Source organism: Thermobia domestica, chromosome 2 (assembly GCF_964235325.1).
Source record: "Thermobia domestica chromosome 2, izTheDome1.hap1.1, whole genome shotgun sequence".
Classification (NCBI taxonomy): Eukaryota; Metazoa; Arthropoda; class Insecta; order Zygentoma; family Lepismatidae; genus Thermobia; species Thermobia domestica.
The window spans coordinates 48,295,127-48,317,771 of record NC_137455.1 but is presented as its reverse complement, the minus strand read 5'-3'; the positions used below and the strand labels follow the sequence as shown (position 1 = coordinate 48,317,771).

Here is a 22,645-nt window from a genome sequence, read left to right as displayed (position 1 = left end):
ACACGACGTTCATTCAAAAAGTCATCCTTCAATTGATTTTTTAAAACTAACCGACTCAAGTCTTGTGATTTGTAAGTGATTACGTAGTTAAGGATAGTAGCCGACATAAAAGAACGGACTTGTGGACAAAGTTGGTTAGTATTTTATATCTGTACTAACGAAGTCAAAGTCTATACATGCTACGTATGAACAAAATCAGATGAATCTGTACACTGCTCTTTTCATTGACTAATAAAAAAACCAGAAGGAAAATACATCTATACACATGTCATTTGAACACAGGAATCCTAGACCGATAATATGGAAAACAAAATACAATGTACTTATATGGTTTTCTGAAATGAGAATTATATAAAACAAAACAACTTACTGTTTAGTTACAGACTACTGCCAGGCTACAGATACTGTAAAAAATACAGAACCTAAATATAGAACTACCGTACTTTATATATATACTTGCTAACGTGCCAATTCTTTCTCTTGTAACAGATGGATTCGTAGGATATATTCAGAAGACAAACATACAACCCTACGGACTATTGCTCAGGAAAGTCCCAGATGGTTTTCCTTCTGGTTCGAATTCACTCCAGACAGTCCCAGACACCTCTTAAATTCAAGTGTAGATTACCTTCAAAATCGAGGCCTACTAAAATCGCTTTTTTTTTTTTTTCATTCCAAAACAGTAAACTTTCCCCACTTAATCAAAAACATTGCTTCTCTCACCCACAAAATACATTTCCCTAAACACATTCCTCAATAACCGTTCTCAAAATTGAGACCTACCTGATCAGAAAGGTAAATACTATTCACAAGTAACAGAGCTACCACAGGTTACAAAAATATTTAAGAATATCACTTTAGTACCCATAATAATGTATTTCCTCAAGCACCGTAAAATTTTTAACAGATATGCACTGAGAATGAGAAAAAAATCACCTCATTCTTGAAACGTTCTGTGTTTAGGATTGCTATTTGGAACCTTCGGTGAGTATTGAACTTTTATTACTTGATACACATCCTGTCAGTTCTTTAAGAGATCAGTTTTTTTCACGCGAAAACAGTATATTCACGGCATTTCATAATACCATTAAGCAACCGAAAGAACGAAGCGAAAATAAATAATTCATTATGCAATATTCCACTTTATCGTTATTATTCAGTTCAGGTCTCATGATAACATATCAGACTTCAAAGAGAGAGAGAGAGAGAGAACAAATAAGGATTGCATTAAATCGGTTCAATTTCTAGTTTAAATAGATCAATACTTAGCATATTTACAGCATTGGATAATACCGTCCAACAACCGAAAAAAAAAAAAAAAAAGTGTTTATGAAGAATCTTTCAATATTGTTATTCAGTATTCCATTCCTATAATAACATTAAAATTTCTAAATTTGTTTTCACGTTCAATATTTCATTACATCAAAATCAAAACTTTTGTTGGAAGCATAGATTATATGTTATTTTTGTTTCCAATTTGAATTGTTCATTTCTAATGCTGTAGAAATCTGTTCTTCCTGTCAGTAGTAAAACAGAAATTGTTCAGAACAGATTGGGAATATTCGGAATTATAAACGAAATGAAACAATAAAGAATTCCTAAGCATTCAGTACTTAAGAACAAAATTAGATCAAACGGGGGTACATAGTATGTAAAAGAAATGCTGAGAATATAACAAAGCACCGGAACTGGATGCTGTAAAGCGGATCATTACAACTGGTTCCAGCGTTTCAAAGCAGGAAAAACATTATCGAAAACGAGGCAAAACATAAACGTCCATCAACATCATGGGATAACGTTCACGTTTAGAAAGTTTATATATATATAAAGAAAAGAAAAAGAAAAATGTCGTTTGACCGACGCGAAATAACTGAGGACACCGACGTCATGTGTAACAGGACCCATTGCTTAAAATAGGCTCCGAGTCATTACTGACATGGCTACCGAGTGTTTTCGTTATCAGCTTGATCTAAAGATCTCAGAACATGTACACTATATCATTTTGGCATTTGTAACTACTCTCTGAAACCTTCAATCAAACATTTTGTTAACATTTTACAATATCTTTCAAGTCTCGCACTATCCTCAGAAAGGGACAGTTTACATTCATATTTCTATGATGCCCGCCCGTAAGTCTCTCTCTATGCGTTTACTGCTATTTTAAATATCACCATTCCTCTACATCTGGTGATCTAATTACATTACCTACTCTAATAGTGATGCTCTTATTCTAAGTTAATTTTAAATTAATCTGGACTTGTCAGCCTTTTTTCATACTGTCGTTATTTTAATCTGTTCTTCTTCAGGCCGAGCCTACCCTAGTGCATTCTTCGTTTTCTGGAAGACAAAATTTTGTTTTACTTTATTTTACTACACAAATGAAATACCCACCACAAGTTTGTCCAAACCTTCATACTGCCCAGGCTCTACTCCATCAGCAAATAAGTCATGATGTCTTCTGAACGTGAAACCCACGGCTTCTGCATTTGCGTAAAAACATCCTAGGGATACAGCTTTTCTCCTAAAGGCTGTTACAAGAGCCCATGGATCGAACCTAATTGAAAGATTTATAAAGAAAGAAAGAAAAAAATAAGACTTTAGTCCTGCAGTGACTAATAAATTCTCATCCTCACAGCTGATAAGCACTGTTTGGATACAACACTGACTTATTTCATTTGTATCAATATGGAAAGAATCCTCGGACACAGAACTGAAGTTCACTTATCATTTCAATTTTTCTTAACATATTTCCCCGTAATAAAATGGCTGTAGATCTTTGTACTGAAATGAAATAAAAACAGCACCTTATCGCCCCTCGGTAAGGATCTTTAGACTATAAAACGAAACCATATAACACAAATGAATGGACTCAAAATACAATGATCTAGCTATATCAGGCTTATCAAAATACTTATCTACAACGAAGCACATCACAAACAAGATACAAATGCTTCATAATATTTCATCGCAAACTGAAAGATCTACCTACGAATTCCTATACTTCACAAGAACTATGGAACCGAAACTAAACCAAGATAGTAGAACACTTGACAAGCAATATGCAATTATTGAGATTCGGAATAAAACGATTAATCACTAAATTATAAATCGGATTTATACGCGCACTCTTTTAGCAATTTTTAATTCTATACAGAATCTAGATAAACATAGGGATTGGCAAACTGAACTATGATGGTGATCTGAATTGAAGATTAATAATAGTGATCACTTGGCTAAAAATTTACACGATAAATATTAATTTTCGTATATATTGAAAAGCCTTTTAGTTATAGGACAAGAACCGGATTTGTGAGTGTTATAGCAGGAGTTAAGAATATAGTCTACATTAACCGAAGAAAGATGAAATGTAATTCAACGCAGCAACTTGGTTAAAGTGCGAATTAGTGTGTCCAGAAGAAGGCATCAGGAATTGAAGACGCTAAAATTATCGACAAACGCACCGGTAGAGTAATATTTACTTTGTATTATTTCACAGATATTATAAAATTAATCAAATGAAAACCAATGACTCATTTAAGAAAAGAAAGCTGAAAACTTGTTTTCCTCACCTTCGATTTACCAGTGAAAATGCTGGAAATAATGACAATCTGCATAATTTACAGATTAATCGCTATTTGAGATTCATAACTACCATTGATAAGAAAATACACTGTAGCAAAGAAATCATATACATCAGGGAGCTCCTAGATGTTTTTTTACTGCAATATAATTTCCTTAACATTCAGAAGAACTTTTCATTCATTTGCTAAGAAAAATTGTTTAATTCTGCCTAGGTATTCACAACGTGCGAAGAACATTTACAGTCGCAGCCACCGATAAGCGTCCCTTACCCATACCCTTCGTAAGAAACAGCCCCTTCCGCAAGCATGACCACAAGTGACCACAAAAGTGTTTTCTGCACGTGCTGAGGGACAAGGTTGTCACATTTTTTCTTGAAAATGTCTGGACACCATATGTTCTTTCTTCTAGAGAAAGTCATTGAGAAAACCGTAGTAGAAACGTATTGACTCGTGAATTGTGTAATAAAAAGTGATCTCAGAAAAATGTTAAATAATCGAGTGCCAACAACATAAGTCAAATAGGGCGAAAATACCAAAACTGAACACGAATTATTTATGAGTTTTTAAAAAGATATACTTATATACATTAAAAAAAGTTATATCTGAAGTGACTTACTCAAACTATTATAGACAGAAACATGGATTTGTACAGAATATTCCTTTGGCAAAAAGCAAGGGCTAATAAATGAATTTTAAAAATGTATGTCCTATAGGAAAGTGAAAACACGTTTCAACGATTGCGAAAACTTCGCTCCTATAGGAGAAAAGAGGGGATTTGTATTAATAATTAAATTTCCGATTATTTGTTTAGAAAATGCCGAATATGAGGATTCGCTTAAGAAGGCGTAAAATTCAGCACATACACTTCTCATTAAAAATTACAGACCGCGACCTTCGGATTTTTCTTTTTAAATTCCGTTCCTGAGAAGGGGAAATGGGGTCAATTTCTATAATATTATAATTTTAGTTTTATTAAAGAAATATCCTCAGGTAATTAGAAACAAACATTAGTGCAAAATGTCAGCAAAATTGCAAATTTGATTAGCACTCTATTGATAAATCTGTCAGTATCAAAACTTAAAACAAAATTGAAAACAATCTGTTGAGAATGATATCTGTAAATACCTTACTTTTGTACTGAAAACAATGTAATGCAATTGAGTGCAAATATCTTACATGAAAACGTATCCTAAGGTTAGTGAGGTGGGCTGGGTATATGGCTTCATCAGTGAAGCCAATAAACTGGTGATATTATATAAATGTTGTTTAGGATTATTTTATATTATTCCGATATGTGATCTCCTTTGATTAAAGTAAGGTCACTGGTTTTGGGACGCACAAAAACGATTTAACTCAGCCTTGACTAGTGTTGTCCACGAGAAGAGATGCGAAACTTCTTGTTAAGTTTGAAAAAGTTTCGTCTTTTCTTTTTCGAAAATTTTCTCGTTTTGTAAGTAATTTTATATTCTTGACTTTTGAAAGTAATGTACGTCAATTTTGCACTTAGTAATAAGAAAAATAAATGCTTTATGGGGATAAATGTTGAATAATTAGCATTAATTAAAAAATCCTTCTTACAAAATGTTCATGTCGAAACCAGACCCTAGCTAGGGGTTGAGCCCCTTTCGACCACCTTCAGCCCCCTGAAATTTTCATGTTTTGTTTCCTCTGCTTTGCTTCACTTTCAAGTACACGATTCTTCTATTTGTTACTTAAGACTTCTCTGGCCAGAAAGACCAGGTTGCTTATCATCTGGTACTGCCGAAAGAAATTAGATATTTCCAAACAGCAAGAAAATACCTATACACCACCAGCATTATATAATCTCTTTGAACAAAATCTCAAGGGAAAGTAGAGAACTAAAACTTACCAACTGACAACTGTGAAAAACATTGATGGTCATAAACAATAAATTGAAGCGTTCTATAAGGAATGAAATTTTTTGAGAAAGCATTCCAAGCTAAGATTTTTCACTTTCTTCTCTTCGTTTCTTTAATTTTCAAAACATACAAAAAAAAGTTTTAACTTTTAACTTCTTTTTGTGTTGTTACTCAATCGTGGATGAAGACGTAAGACATACTGTCTTTCTTTTTTATATTTTATATAAACTTCAAAAAATTCAATCTTAAATTTACAAATATATGATTCATTTTATTATGGTTTGCAAAAATCGAAAACTATAAAGAGAGAAAAGGAAAATCACCCTACTACCTGCCTTAAGTTGTAAACTATAGCGCCAAAAGTTAGGCTCTTGCAGAAATTGAAAATAAATATTTATCTTTTAAGTGTATACATTTTTCCCTTTCCATACTTTTTTCCCTTTTAAAAAAAAGTCACCCTGAAGAAAATAGAATCCATTCTAAAAAATGAGATTCTTCATTAGCTCATTTTCCCTACAGATCTTTTATGGGCAATAAATAAACATATCACTTTATTGAAAACTTTCGAATACTAACATAATACAAGTTGGGGCTAGGTTGAACTAAAAAGTAAATTTTTACTTCTGTTGTTCCCATATGACAATCTGGAATGGAAACCTTCAAACAGAGAGAAACAAGTTCATTCAGTTTAGAAATCTGGCAGCATTGGCTTCTTCGCGACCTCCAGTGCAGTTTGCGGTTGCTAAGCCACAGGGGGTAGAGGAAAGTCTTTCCTCTTCTAGGAAAAATAGTCGCTTATCCATGGCCTCGAGATTATCTTCAATATATCCCACATATAAATTAAAATATTTTCAGTTATTGTTAATAAATACTTCTTAATTAAAAAGTATGTTTCACTGGAATTTATTAAAACTATTTGTAATTTACATCTCGTAACTCAATACATAAGTCAAGTAGTGAATTTTAATTTTATAGTTCAAAACCCACAATGACCTTCAATACTGAGTCCACTTTGAAAATAGATAAATGAAGGAACTGTCGGTTAAAAGGATAAAGTACATCTTGTATTTTTTCTTTCTTTTTTTTAAAAAAAAAACCTTTTTCTTCCAATCTACATTCAAATAACAGATTCTTTGGATTTTCCTTGGTTGGTTGATTTGCTTGGAGTTCAGCATAACTTTCAGCCCCAAGGCTATAGCTTAACGAGGATCTATAGCTTAAATGTAGGATTCGAACTATATGAGCCCCCACCGATCGAAAAAAGGATCTCCGCACCAAAGCTGCATATACTAATCACATAGCAACGAGAGTTATCTTGGGTTTTCCTGTTAGTTAACCTCTAATTACATACATTTGCAATCTGTCACTACAGCTTGAATCACGGTAGTAGCTCCAGATACTGAAAATTAAGCAATACATTAAAATTATAAGGACACTTGACAACGTACAAATTCTTAGTAAACGCAGTTATTTATTTATTTATTTATTTAGAAAGTTGACAGAACTTACCATCCTTCGTGTTTGAGACCATGACAACCCAAAGCTATTCCATCTGTATTCAACCATGGAAATTTCTCCTTCAGTTTCCTTGGAGTGAGAAGTTCGTTTTTTGCTCCTAATTCACTGAAAAATAAACAAATAAAACACAATAATTTAATTTCTTCTCTTCATCACTCTTTAGGAGTGTTATTTCTGGATTTCATGTTTGATTTACTGTACGGTTAAAGTGCAATTTCTTAACCAAATTGGCATAATTATCTCATTAGAAACTTTTTCTGCATTTTGGTCTTGTTTACTATTATGAACGATAATTCTTCACGTTGGGCTAGTTTATAACATTAATTAAGGGAAAACATACGAATTCTCTTATACTGTCTCCAAATACTGGCAAAATTGGTAACTATGGTAAATTTATTACATTAACTGAACAAAATTTAATTCTGACATTCCATTCTATCGATATTTCATTAATCTATAAACGCGAAGAATACATTACTTTACAGTTTTGGATAGCTGTACAACGAAAAGCGGTATAAAATATTAATATTTTCGCTCCTGGACTTGTACACGAAATTTCAGCTTCTTGTCAGTTTAGTTCATATTTAAAAGATTGAGTATCGGGTAATAGAAAAAAGTACCATACAAAATTTATTGATACTGTTGGATGGAATTGCTATAATATTACCCAGCAAAACTTTGGCATCGTCCGTTTGCAATAATAAGTTACGCAGTTTGCTCAGGCTTGCGATTAAAAGTGTTAACATAGATACAAGTCACAAATCTAAATTGTTTAATTAATTTATTTCTGAGCTAGCAACAACACACACATGAGCATTTTTTCTGATAAGGAAGGAGAATTTATACTCCCACCTGAAAGTCTTACAGTCAGGATTATACGGCAACCACCAATGGACTGGTAAGTTTGAATGGAAACAAGTTTCTTGGTTACACACATGTAAATGTAGCAGAGGAAACAGAAGTTCTAGCGTAAAAAGAGAAAGTTACCTAACCGGTAAGCCAACACTTCATATTCTGTCTTCAACTGATTAAAAAATTGGACACCTACTATACTTCCCCAGCTATATTTCAATACGTGAACAGTGTTATAGCTCAAGTTATAAATAACGATTTTTGTGAGAAAACTTGTTAATGAAATCCTTTTCACGTAGTTCCGAGAGAAGCTCGTAGGTGGAAGCTTATCTTCACAGGAAACTTGTAAGCTGGATTTGTACGTACCAAATTCTCCTTGAAAACCAAAGATAGTCTATAAGGGAACACCAGTTCGATTTACTAATTTTAAAAGATTTATCATATTATATACTTATATAAAATACTGTTACTATTTACAATGATGATAATTCAAATGATTAGACACTATTTTATTCACTTAAGAGCACTATATTTCCAAAATAATTATTAATTGCTTCTTAGCAATTACATACACTTCTAAATTATATGCGTCTTTCTGACATATATTGATACTTATTTATAAACAAAACCTTGATAACGAGAACCGTTACCATAGCAACCGGATTATAACATATAAACAAACATTTACCTCTAACGGCAGCAAAATAAAGCAAATTCAAATCAGGATTATTCATGACATTTTTATATTTCTTCCTCTTCTACTACTAAGGTCGTTTGGACACGGCAACGATAATATCGGTGATGTAATCGACTTCAATGTGCTCAAATTGTAGCTTGCACACGCACCGACATTATTGACCGATTTTCCGACACAGCAAATGCTGTCGGCGAAGCCCCCGATATTGCCTGCGATATCGCCGACATCGGTTTTGTTGGGGCCAATGCTTTCTTATCGAGCCTTGGACACGGCAAAGATAATATCGGTGGAAGTCCCCGTAATATCTATATTCTACATCCTATACAAATTATAAGTTATTGTTTAAATATTGCTACTTATATTACCTGAAAAAAAATAGAACTATATTGTTTTTCTTCGCAGGAGAAAAGAAAATACATTGGTTTGTTTTAGTTTTAGCGTGCACGTTTATGCCAGGGCGGTTAAAAGAGACGTGGACCTAATGATTATAGTGGATTCCGAACCATTTTGATCATTCAACTGTACCCCTATTGGGAATCGAACCCAGAACCACGCGAACCGAATACAGTGTAAGATCACTACGCTCAATCATTTCTCTGCTAGTCAAGTACAGTATTATTAACAAAGGGTACAGTGTATGTCAAACTACGAAGTTTCCAGGAAGGGCAAACTTTACCCCGCGTTAGGATACGCATTTCAATAAAAGTGTAGTGATAAAAACCTATAAGATTATTTATTTTTGGAATAAATTTTTGTACCTCCTCCTACTCATTTAGAATACGCCTTTAATTAAAGTGACATGATAAAAATCCAGCTCGAGATATGTATTATGTTACAAAATTAATTTCAATAGGTCAAACTCTTTCCTTTGATCCGATTATAAACAATGGAAAATTTTGGAGTTCGTGAACCAAGTTTTATTTTCATACCTTGACGGGCTTGGGAGATACTCGATTTTTGGTTAGCAATTAATCTCTGAATCATGTCTTTCATAAGCAATTTTCGTTCACATAGTGGAAAGTGATAAACAGTTATTTGGGAATTTCGTTCTTATTTTAGTCACAGGAAGATAAAGATCTAAGACTAGTAATCAAAATTTTTAATTGTACAAACACATTTTTCCAAAACGGAAAAAAAACTATAGTTTTTGAGGAATGATGTTATCCACTTTTTAACCGACTTAGAAAACAGAGAAGGATATATATATATATATATATATATATATATATATATATATATATATAATACTTTTAAATAGCTGACAGTGTTCATACAATAACTGTGTGATCACTGATCAGTTATTTATTGTATATGATCACGCACAGTGGCGTATTTACGATTTTGTTTCAGGGGTGGCTTTGCTAACTTTCGGGGGGGGGGGGGGACTTTGCCTGAAAATGTGAAAATTCTGCAAGATATTTCATATACTTTACTATAGTAAGTAAGATTTCGGGGGGGCTTAAGCCCGGAAGCCCCCCTAAATACGCCACTGATCACACATAAGTTTTACATAGGTACACCGATTCGTTTTTTGTTTGGAAGAATATGCTTTCGCGATCGTTTCATATAAATTTCATTAGGATCTGATGATAATCTTTGGAGTTAGACCATGAAATTTCTCAACGGCTGAAAGAGTTAATATCGTAATTAACTTACTTCATTGTGTGCATGCTCACGCATAACTTCAACACAGATGTACCAATTCCGATTAAAAAAAAAAAAAAATTTCAAAGATATATTTTCTCGCAGGTTTTATGTGAATTTCATCAAAAGATGATAGTCTTAATTTTCTGTGTATGTTCACATATAATTCTGTAAAGCGTAGACCGATATATATATATATATATATATGTATGTGTGTGTCACGGATGTTCCGTAAGCCAACTCATTTTATAGGAAGTCAGTGTTCTACCTAAAGTTTAGGTACCTAATGAAACTATTGGGGGTAACGAAAAACTGGAAAAATTTAACTTAAAAGAAAAATAACCGACTTCAAGAATGCACTTAAAAGCAGATTAGCCGACTTCAAAGAAAGTACTAAAGAGTAAAAACTAACAAAAGCGCTAAAACGCAGAAATTAATAATACTATATGCGCTTAAAAGTTAAAAACAATTCATCACCATTATCTATTAAAAAAAAAAAAAAAAAAAAAAAACCTTTGTAGTTTGTGACACTTCAAACAAATTAATGCCTAATATAAAATTAGTTTTTTTTTTTTTTTTTTTTGCGAGTTATAAATTTGTTTCGCTTATCACAGACTTCACATTTTTAAAATCGATAATGGTAATGAATTATTTTCAGATTTATGCGCTTATTAGTATTATTATTATTATTATTTTCTTCTTTTTATCATTTTTACTATTTTCTACTTTTAAGCGCTTTTGTTGAAATCAATTTTTTTTAAATAATAAAAAAGTTCTTATTTTCTAAGGAGAGTTCTATAGAAAGAAAGGAGCCTTAACAATACATGCAATGCATTCAATTCAGCAATTTTCAGACATCACCGAAGAAAGTGTCGGAGAACACTGAACTATGTGACTGAATCAAGAAAATTCAAAATACAAGGTAAGAGTTTTTATTTAAATTATTGTAACCGGCCAATTATAAACTTTTATTTCTATTGTACTTTGATTTCAAATTTCCAATCTATTATAAAATGTTAAGAATTATTATGTAATTTCATCTTCGAATCCGCTTTATGTGCTAAAGACAGCTTAACTTACATAATGAACTTCCTTATTATGTAAATCTCGCATTGACAGATTTCATTGTCTGAACGACATTTCGCTTTGTACATGAACCCGGATTTCTGGGTCAGTCTTTTGATTGCGTGGTTCTACGTCATAACCACGGACACTTTGTGTAACAACCTCAACAAAAATAACAGTACAAAACCTCAAGATATTTCCGGAATGGTATGGTGTGTAACCAGATTCTATATCATCCTCTGTCTCGATGTCACTCTGAAACTGGAATTACATCTCAACTTCAAACATCTTCACCAGTATCTGTTAAAGTTCGGATGAGTGACAGTTTCTATCAAAGGGAAGACCTCTCTGTGGAGTTCTAATAAATCTAGTACTTGTGCTGAGATTGTGCTTTAAGGTGATCAAGTTGTGGGATAATCATTTCTATCGGAAATAAGCAGGTATGTGCTTAAGCGCAATCTATCAACTGCTATGCATGTCACATCACATAAACAATTCACAGACACCACATAACAATTAGAATCATTAAATTAATTATACATTAAGGCTTGTATCTTTTATTTACGCCTAGAATTAGCAAGTTTAATTAATGTCACAAAACTCTACTATCAGGAGTATATAAGAAAGTTGGTTATGTTTAGGTTGCTAAAACCTTTTGCAATTAAAATTTCATGTATAAATCTTAAACATAACATTATTTATCCTATATCATATAGCAACAATGTAGAATTAACTTACAGCTGCAGCCTGTGATTTTCTTCCATTTGCTCAGCACCAGTATCTGAAGCAAGCAATAGATATCCACTTGGTGTAAACTGGACCTCTGGTGGATCTTCATTTTCTACACTTAAGTGTTTTTTTATGTTACGAAGAAATTGTGCTCCATACAAGGACATCTGAATATTTTCTGGCAATGAAAATTGTTGTCTCAAGCCCCCAACTGATAATGTTGTTGAGCAGGTACTATACTATTAAAGAAAGAACATCTGAAATGACGCTAATATACATGAAACTTAATACGGAGAATATCCTAAGTTACATGTAATTAAAATCAAAATAAAAGTATTCTTGTGTTAAAATAATAACAGATCCAATTCCTTACATGAAAAGTTTAGGGTACATACAAGTTTACTACCTTTTCGAGAATCCTAGAATTCTCTCATGTGAAAAGCTGTAAATTATCAAATTGCTTTTATTTAGAAGGGTGCTAGAGTAATTTATATGCGATCTGTTGACAATTTTGCAAAGTACTCACATAAAATTGTTTATGGGTCCGTGATGGCTCAGTAACACAACGCTCTTCTCTGGTGCGTTGGGCACCTGTTTCAATACTAGCTCTCGCCCCCAAGAGGGCTTTGTGGTGGACAAAAACGGTGTACGAGAGCTTTCTCGGGGTTCTACCATTTCTTCTACTTTCTTCATTTACCGTTTTGTTCATTATCATCATCACCATCTTGTTTGGCCTCGGAGCATTATAATGAAATTCACTATGTACGAGGGACATGCCTACAGTTTTTAGATACTCTTTGAAAAATCAATTTATTTACATAGAACCTTTAACGATTTTCTCAAAATAGTCCCACAAATATCGATGAACTTTTGCATTCTTAAAAACGAAGAGTCAAATCTTTTATTTATTTATTTATTATTATTATTATTATTATTTGGAATATAAAGAAATTCCTTATTATATGCTGTGATAGCCTCTTCACTTGTTTGAAAGCGGCGTCCTTGAAGCTTTTCTTCAGTTTTGGGAAGGCAAAGTAACACGGTGTTAAATCTGAAGAATAATCCGGGTGTGATAGAATACGGACTCCACTTTCCTATAGAAACTCCAAAGTTTTCGCTGCTGTGTGTGGCCGTGCATTGTCGTGATGAAGAAGAGAGACAGTGGAGACTTTTGGAGGGCAGATCTCCAAGCTTCAAAGACACTTGGAAGGCAGTAAGTAACGTATCAATCTGCTGTCACTGTAAGTCGATCATCTAACTTTAGTTTCTATATTGTCATAGTAGTTATCCCTTGCTGCCCTTCTACAGTATTCAAAATAAATTTAGGGGAGACCGGGGTAATAAGAGACACGGCCAAAAAATACCCTAAATATCAAATCAAAATTATAAAAAAGTAAGTAATGAAACCGTCAATACCCCACTTTATTTTCCTACCCCACTTGTACTTATGAACTAATATGAGTTTTTATATTATTGTCACGCTATGCGAAAATACCTTCACTTTGAACTTACCACGAAAGTTCATGATTGTTTTAAAATAAAATTTTATTGTGAAAAGTGAGTTACAAATGTGGAAATGACTGCTATGTAACTTTGTGACTAAGATTATGAAGATTGATGTGAAATTTTGAAAAATGCTGAAACATTGCATTTCAGGTCAATTGAGGGCATGTCTCTTATTACCCCTTGTAGAAATTTTGAAGGGGTAATAAGAGGCATCTGTCTCTTATTACCCGAGTTCAACTTCCATGTTTATTTATGACTCTTATTACCCATGTTTATTTAGCGCATGTGACGAGTATAACCTGTTAGTTTTTTGTATATAGAAAGTGAATAGGAAAATTTCTACTCTGGCATTCCAGCCAGAGTTTGTGCATAGATAGTGACAGTGGAGAATATGCCTGGAATCAACTAATTTCATCATCAACTGGTGAAAGTTTGCCAGAAGAAATTGATCCAACCAGAGCAGAATCTTGCTTAGAAATGTATTACGCTGTTTACTATGATTTTGACTGGTATGTTGGAAGAGATATTGTTTTCCCAGATGAAGAACCGTGTAAGGTTAACTTTTTGAAAAAAGAACTAAATGGTTTCAATTGGCCTGCCTATGATGACATTCAAACAGTGACATCCAAATTTGTGTTTTATGGACCTATCAAACTGGATGGAAATGGGCCATTCCAGATTTCCAGAGGATAGCTCAAAAAAAAAAAAAAAAAAAAAAAATCGTTGTGTTTATAGCAAAATGAAAAAGGACTTTTGAAACCAAAACAGAAAGATTAAATATGACTCCTCTTTTCTTGGTAGGCCTACGTATTTGTAGGACTATTCTTAACATTTGTTAAACTCATGCCTATATGCCAACAGTTCTTTTTGGCGTATACATTTTTCCTATGTTTGTTTAAGTGGTCCCGCCTAAGATAATTAATAAGGCTTACCTGCTATAATTATGTTACACTAAAGTTTAAATTACATTTATGAGGTTTTTAAATGTTAACTTGGAGTTTACATAAGCTAGCATAACATTTCGAAACTCTTTTGTACATTTTTCATATATTCGTTCGACTGTACATCGTAAAAGGTTTAATCCTCATCTTACATATTTTTCGAAAATGTAGTTTTTTACATAGGCTACATTTTACATAAAATTTGATCAACAATAGGTTTACAACATTTTTCAATGTCCTCTTCTTGTATGATTACAATTTAATAGCTTTTTCAATCCATTTAAGTTAGCTAAAACTATTTTTCAAATGCGGTGTTTTTTCTTTATTGCGAACTTAGGCACTTTTTAAGTCCATTTGCGACACCTTCCAGAAAATTTCTTGTCAACACTCTTTTTTATTTGGTATTGTGAGTTTTGTCCATGATGTATCTAGATTACGTAAAACTCAACTATACTTTGTTTTAATGGTTTTTGATATTTAATACTCAGGCAAATAAATTTTCCGAACGAACTACTGAATTTCATTTTTTAAATCTTCATATTTCGGGAACATATGTACAGTAGATATTTCAGATCTGAAGAAAAGTAAATTGTTCAGAATTGTCTGAAGATGTTTCTTAAAACTCTTACTCATTTTCTATTCTATTTGTATGAACAGTGAGTCTCCTGTCTCTTATTATCCCTTAGGGATAATAAGAGACACTGACGTTAGATTTTTTTTTTTTTGGCACGAAAAAGCGATTGGAAAAATGTGTTAATGCATCAACAGGTGTCATTTTTTAAGTACAATCACATGCATTTTTTTTCTAGTTCCTCAAGAAATCAATACAAGTGCTAGAATTTTTTTCTCCTATTACCCCGGCCTCCCCTACTCTCATATATAATATTCAAATTTCTCTATTTTTTTTTAAGTTCTCCTTGTCACCTTCACTTCTATTGTATATTTTCCTGTCTTTGCAGATTTCCCTTCTTTACTCGCAGATAAATTTTCTGTACATCCTTTACTTCCCTTCTTCAATCTCCCTTCGTCAAGGAAACTAATTGCTGCTGGTTAAGCAATGAAAAAATTGTGTGCCTGCAGCCGAGACTACTTTGACTAACCAAAAAGCGTAACTTTTTTTTAAAAAAAAATTCTTCTTAGAAAGTGATCCACGTCAGGCGTACATTCTAATTACATTAACCTAATGTTTAAGAACAGACATAACTTTCATTTGTTTAGCCTATGTTTTTACTTCTTCCACACAGATCTAAACACTTTCAGCATTGATCCATTTATCTCGTACTCAAAATATTGGGGGGGGGGACGCGTCCCTCCTGTCCCCCTGCCAGAGACGCCCGTGGTAGTATATATACACTTTTCTTTCGACATCTCTATGCCGCTGACTACTTTACGATCATCCCCCCCCCCTTGTAGGACGGTTTCTCATCCTGAGGGCAACAAAATGCCTTCTGTCCTCCGAAGAGCCTGTTGGCACTGGCATACTTTTATTGCATACCCAACCTTTTCTCAAGAACAGAAGCCTGGAAATGGCGACTTTTGTAGCTGAACTACTCCAAATAGGTAGAGCAGAAAACTCAGATTGTCATACAGCAAAAGCAGAAGGCCTATATGATCCACGGATTTTGGGGGTAGCTAGGAAATCGCATAAACACAACATAGCAATAAGCATTGAAGAATGGAACATGAGGAGTCTGAAAATAGTAGATTTAAGTTTTAAAAAAATCTGAAAAGCGAGGAGCGACTCAACGTTGATATAATAGAGATGAGTGAAATAAAATGGAAACAGAACAAGATGATTTCTGGCCATCAGACAGATAAACAATTACTAACTCAGAGAGAGAAGATGAAGTCACTGGAATACAAGGAAAAGGGAATTTTATTTTGGTAGGATACCGAAATGGGAATGTAGAAGGCAAGAAAAGAAAGACTAGGAAAGCACAACGAAAGAGAAAGACACTAATAAGTTCTGCTCGAAAAATAATCCAATGGTAGTCAAAACACTATTCAAACTACATATATGTACGATTTATATTACAAAATGCTCAGACATCAAAAACGATACCATATAAATCAGGGGTGCCCACAAGCGGGGGGGGCTATGACGCGAACTGCGTCATTGAAATATTTGGGGGGGGTAAAAATCTATATAAATATGTTTGAGGGAGTGTAAAAATTAATCGAAAAGATTTTTTTTTTCATGGGAGAACACCTATGGATAGACAATTGAGGGGGGATGCGTAATGGACATGAGGGGGGCGGGCACCACTGTATAAATTACATACTCATATGTCAGAAACCAAATTAAGAACTGTGTTTAAGTCATTAAGGATCAAATGTGGACAGCGATCACAATTTTGTCGTGATGAAGAATGAACTGAAATTTAAACTAAGTACGATGGCTGTGTTGCAGAGCTCACTTCTGGAGCGAAGGGTCCCTGGTTGACAACTTTGTGTCTGTGGGTTTTCTCGAGATTCTCTCACGTTCTCATTTCACAATTTCTTAACCATTCACTTTCTATAATAATGCGCTTCTTTAATCTACAAGGCATAATCGTTGTATGTAAACCTAGAAACTTAATTTCATTTTACTACATTTCCACCCATAATATGCAAGACGTTCAATTATCTATGTACAGGGTGGCCATAAAGTCGGTTTTCCCAAGAAAAGAAATAAGTGAGCTATCAGCGTGCGGTTGCTTTTCTACTAGAACTAGCACTACTGTGTCTCTTAATGTGGCTAGGAGTGGTAACCATGTTTTCGTACATGATTTTGTTTAAAAGTTGTTTACTGAGTGAAGTTGTGCCGAGTAGTACATGTGTTGAGATGAATCGCAAATTAACAACGCAACAACGTGCTTTCGGGCCACAAGCTTGGTGGAACCACAACAAAACACAAGTGGAATCACCATCACATCAAGCCAAGAAAAACCTGAATCAACGATTCGAATCTACAGGTTCTGTGTATGATCGACCACGAAATGATGGAAACACTGAACTTGTTTTTCACAGTTGTATATCTAGCCTGAAGGAGTCTACCAGAGGGTGCACACCTGGCCTGGAAATGACACCACCTCTTTAAGGAATATGTTAAACTGTTACAGGATTTGACGATGAAATCTTATGACCCAAAGCTTCTGCACGCGTTGCACGAATGTGATTCGGGCCGGCGTATTGAGTTCTGTGAGTGGTTTCTCACTCGGAACGAAGCTGACAGACTTCTGGAAACGAATTTTGTAGACACAATTGTCTTTATTGGAGTGATGCCAATCCACACAAAATTGTGACAAAACTGAAACGTTCCTGGTGTTACTGTTTATGAGGTATTTGGAGCAGTGGCGTCAGAGGACTATTCCTTTTACAAGGTACTGTACTTGGGACACACACCTTCAAATGTTGCAAGAAGTTGTCATTCCCAAACTTGAAAATAACACTCGTTACAAAAACATTCAGATTACGTGGTAACACATGGAGCATCGCCTCACTCTGGTGTTGTTATAAGGGATTTCCTTGATCAACATTTCGATGAATGGATTGGTCGTTATGTACGACAGATCGGCCACCCGATTCATGCAGGGTTTGGAAAATATATATATATATTTCTTTTGAAAGAACTCAACCCACCTGGGCCCATATGGTCTTTTGCAGGTATTTTCGGGAGTAACTGGGATTTTCCGGGCTTAATTGGGGTATTTCGAAGTATTTCAATGTCTTTGGTGTAAAAGTGTTAAAATGTGATTTATATTTCAAGATTGTCATTATCACAGGTTGCAAAACTTTTCTATTCACTGCTGTTTTGAAATTTTACATTGGATCGCCGAGAAAACCTATACACCAAATTTAGAATGTCTCGTGCTTCTATCTTCAAAATTTCAACTTGAAAGGTCTAAAAACTGCACCCTGTAGCGTAGATTTTTTTTTTTAAATAGCCGCTACTTTGAAAGTTTACGTTGATATGCCGCCAAAATCTATACACGAAATTTAGAGTGTGTCGTGCTTGTACCCCAAAAATTTACACTTTATAGACCTAAAGTTGTACTCTGTAGTATGTGTGGTACAGACAGACAAACGAACAAATGTGGATCGAGTCATCGCGGGAGCCTCAGTGACGTTCGCCAAATATGAATACAAAAAATATTTATTTAAAACAAAGATATAATTCATATTTTATAAAGTAAACATTTCAAAATGTCGTAACAGAAATTCAATATTTTCCAGCGTAAAATAAATAGTTTTATTGTTAAAGTATTAGTTCCGATGCTTTGTGCATTGAAATGCGGGAATTTCCCGAGTACTTCTTTCACGACGGTTTTTCCCCAAAAATGCAGCTTTCTTTACTGTACCTCGAAACTTCCACTAGTACGGAGGTTTGAATTCACCATCTGAAATAGTAAGCGTTATGTATCCTTCGGAACTCCGAGACTTTTTAAATCTGACAAAAAATTTCACGCTATTGCTGGTGATGATTCTACAGAATGCTTATTTGAAGAGTAGCAACAAATGACTGAACTTAACTTTTGCTCTTGGAAAAGCAAATTTTACTGAAGAATACTTGTGTGTACTATCAAAGGTAAGAAATAATACTAATAGTTTTACTAATGTATTTACATATTTACTCACAGACCCTCGGCGCCGCCGAGCACACTATTCACGGAAAGTATTTTCAAAAATATAAAATTCACTTTACTTCATTTGGCCCATTTTACTTCAAATAGGCTATAAGCATAATCCATGCATTAATTTGTTCTACAATTATCTCAAGCTAAGTTTCTTTTTCATTTTTTTTTTAAATTTATTCAGTATATTTAGAACTTTATAAATTTCTTATGTTGAATGTTATTATATACCTTAATGTGAAAGCATCTAATTCGTCCAAGGAAAATTCAAAATCTAATAAAAATCACTTTTAATGTGATCACCTTAGTTGTACTAATAATATACTAACAAAAAGTTCAAAAACCCACATAGGTTTTTTCAGGTGGGTCCACTTGGGCAAACTCGGCATTCATGTGACCTCACACAATATGGATGACTTTTCTATGTAGGATATTGTCAAAGGATTTGGATCACTTGAAAGAGTTAATCGAACAATCATTTAAGGGCCTATGTTTAGCAGAAGGGGTCCAGCTTTTTTCTCTAAAAAATGTTACAATTTTGGTAATTTCTGTTCACATTAGGTTAGTTTAGATAAGTTTAGGTTAGATTAGTTTATGGGTCCAGCAGAATTTCCCAAAAAAATGATATAATCTCGCTTATTTCTACTAATATTAAGTTAGTTTAGGTAAGTTCAAGTTAGCTTAGGTTACTTTAGGTTAGGTTAGGTTAGATTTGGCTACGTTCTGTTACGTCTAAGTACTTGCAACATTCATTTCTCCTGTAAATGTTGTGTGTTTTACGTGCTTCTGGACCCCTTGTACTAAACATACTCCCATTTAAGAGATCGGATGCCAATCCTCGGTTGTGTCATGATACCTAGGTATTTGCTAATCAGTGCTGAAGAGATACCTTTTTCATTGAACAGGTAGGAGACAATTTGAACAGTTTGTAAATACAATAAAGGCTGTCAGTTTTTTTTTTAATTTTATTTGTTCACATATTGGGGAAAGGCCCCAAGCTGTGTTGCTTCTTTTATTTCGAAGGATGTGACTGACAGGAGAAAATTTAGCAAGAGTGCACTTTGGACAGAACAAATGGTTTTGGGTATCTTGTAAATATAAGATGGCCAGTGTTACTTACCTCACAGAACATAGCTGAGCGAGCGAAGGGGGTTAGAAGACCTGCAAGGTTCGTTTTAGTATTGGTTTCTATGAAGTTCCGCTCAAGTACACTTTTGTGGGAATTTTTAAATCAAGGCCATTAAACTACAGACGAATATACGTTAAAATTCTATTAACCTGCCACTGCGGTGATTTAACAATCATACTTACAGAAGGATCCTTCTCCACAACAATGATACTTAGTCCACCCGGCACTCGCTGACTCAACCAATATGCTATGGATGATCCAATAACACCTCCTCCTATTATCACAATATCACTATGCTCAGGTATTTTATCCTTTGGCACACCTTTGAAAGATTTGTCTTGAGGAATATATTTCTCTTTAACAGCAACCATATCACCTTTTAAAACTCTCAAAGTCCTTTTAAATGGATTTTCTTGTTCTGGCAGTTTAAATGTATCGTCATGTTTATCGACCTCCCGACTAAAGTGACGATTACAGTCGAAATTAGAAAAAACACTAGACAAACCAACTAAATTCCGTACACCGGTACGTATATGTTGTGAACAAAACGTTCTAGTAGGCAGTAACATGATGCTCAATTTCACTAGTAACTAGACACAATGACAAATATTCTGCATCTAAAAATTCCTTGACATAACTTTTTCTGATAAGATACGTAAAAAGAAGAAGAGATCTTTACTTATAACCAGATACAACTGAAAATATTATCTGTACCAAGGATGTTATCTGTAGCTTCAGTGTTTACACACATGTATCCAACATGTGCATTTCACTACGCAACTGTTATCAGCTGTAGATTTAAGAACGGCTACGAGATGACACTAGTAGTATCTTATGAACAAAAATGTACAAAAGTAAACACTACGTTTATTTATGTCATAATCAATGAACCAATCAAAATAGCAAAATAGTTTGTTCATGGGTTTGCTATTTTAATTTCATTCTTGAATTACTTCCAGGCTAGATTTACCACTAGGCCTGGGTCTAAGAGCGCACATTGGACGATAATTTGATAAACAAGACACAAACACACACAAAAATGAAGACCTGAATAAGGAATATGATTAAAGTAAGAGTAAATGTCCTCAAAGTATTAAATTCATTCTACGAATGCATTGGCTTCAATCAATCCTAAAAGTAATCATTCAATTGCTTCATTTATTTAAAAAAATGCCTATGTGAAACAATTCAAATCTTTCTTGACAGCAGTTTCAAAATAAAAAAAAATATTAAAATTAATACAAAAAAGTTGAAGCAAAGATTTACAAAAAATAAGTTTTTAAATATATATATATATATATATATATATACAGTGGCGGCGATAAGGGCCCCGCAGACCCCGCGGCGCGGGGGGGCCCGGACCTGATGGGGCCCCTACAAAGTACGCTCACCAAGGAACTTTTACACGTCATTTACTCTATAATTTTAATGCATTTTGAAGTGTTTCTCCACAGTCTACAACTAATTCTTACAGTTTCACTAAATTAAATAATGAAGTAATCATTAAATTAAATAATAAGGTATGAGTGTGATCATGAATGTTAGGTTGACCTTTGCGATTTTTCAAAGATTTTATTTTCCAGTGTAACATTTGTGTATTGAAATGTTTTGTAGGTAGAGACAAATAGCGGTCCGGGCGTGTCTTTTCTCTTTCTCCAATTTTATTATAAAATTTCTAAGTACAATGTCTTTAATTTTCAAAGAGAAATTAATAGTGTATTTTCTCCTAATTGACCAGATGAAGGAGATTGGTGTTTTGCGGGTGCCCCTTCAGCTCATGGCAGTGTTTAGAACACTTGCTAGGTTATAGGTGAGACTTATGGGAAACCCCCTCAGCTCATGGTAGCCTCGTGAGGTTTTTAGTTGTAGTTAGGGTCCCTAGTCCAGTGCGACATAGGGCTTAGGAAAGGTGTACCCTAGTCCAGTGCGACCTCGGAGCAGGTAATGGTTAGTCGGTCAGTGGTCAAACTGCTGCCGGGTTCCTCCGTGGTCCCTCTTTTATTTGTCCTCTTCGGGTGGTTCGTCCTCCTTCGGATCCTTTCGTATGGTCCATCTCCTTTCGATTTCCTTCGTGTCTTCCTCTTCAGTGTATCGTCTGCTTCTGTAAATAATGGCACTTGTCGTTATACATGTGCTTTGTTGTAATGTGGGAATCCTTACAATATTATTTATATTAGTCTATTATGCCATATTTTCGTTATCGTGTATCTTAGACTACAATTACCGTGTATTACAATAAATTATAACGTATTTCAATAAATTATTGTCTTCGCTGGAAATATCTACCAAGAAAAAAATTCGAGACATTGCAACTTGTTAATTGAAGAAAACAGTTGCTTATTGAGAAGTTTGCCGGACTTGACTACTGACTTACAGCTGTACCTCACACTTCCTGTCACAACTGCTGCAACAGACAGAAATTTTTCAAAATTAAAAATTATCAATAATTATTTACGGAGCACCGGAACAGAAGGTAAATTGCGTGCGCTT

General features: G+C 34.1%; 1 protein-coding gene across 2 annotated transcripts in view; it reads right to left on the bottom strand.

The window, feature by feature from the left end:
- The window catches only part of LOC145671747 (FAD-dependent oxidoreductase domain-containing protein 1-like), a 36,592-nt gene extending 15,664 nt beyond the window's left edge, over positions 1–20,928 (bottom strand). Inside the window, exons 1-4 of one of the 2 annotated variants that reach the window (XM_081740953.1) lie at positions 20,338–20,928; positions 11,976–12,205; positions 6,971–7,084; positions 2,392–2,554 (exon numbers count right to left, since the gene is read on the bottom strand). In XM_081740953.1, the coding sequence (XP_081597079.1) occupies positions 2,392–2,554; positions 6,971–7,084; positions 11,976–12,205; positions 20,338–20,724 (894 nt within the window). In that variant the 5' untranslated portion in view covers positions 20,725–20,928. Of the gene's footprint in view, positions 1–2,391; positions 2,555–6,970; positions 7,085–11,975; positions 12,224–20,337 lie in introns of both variants that reach the window. The other variant, XM_081740959.1, reaches the window with a different exon arrangement.
- Between the last annotated feature and the right edge of the window lie 1,717 nt (positions 20,929–22,645).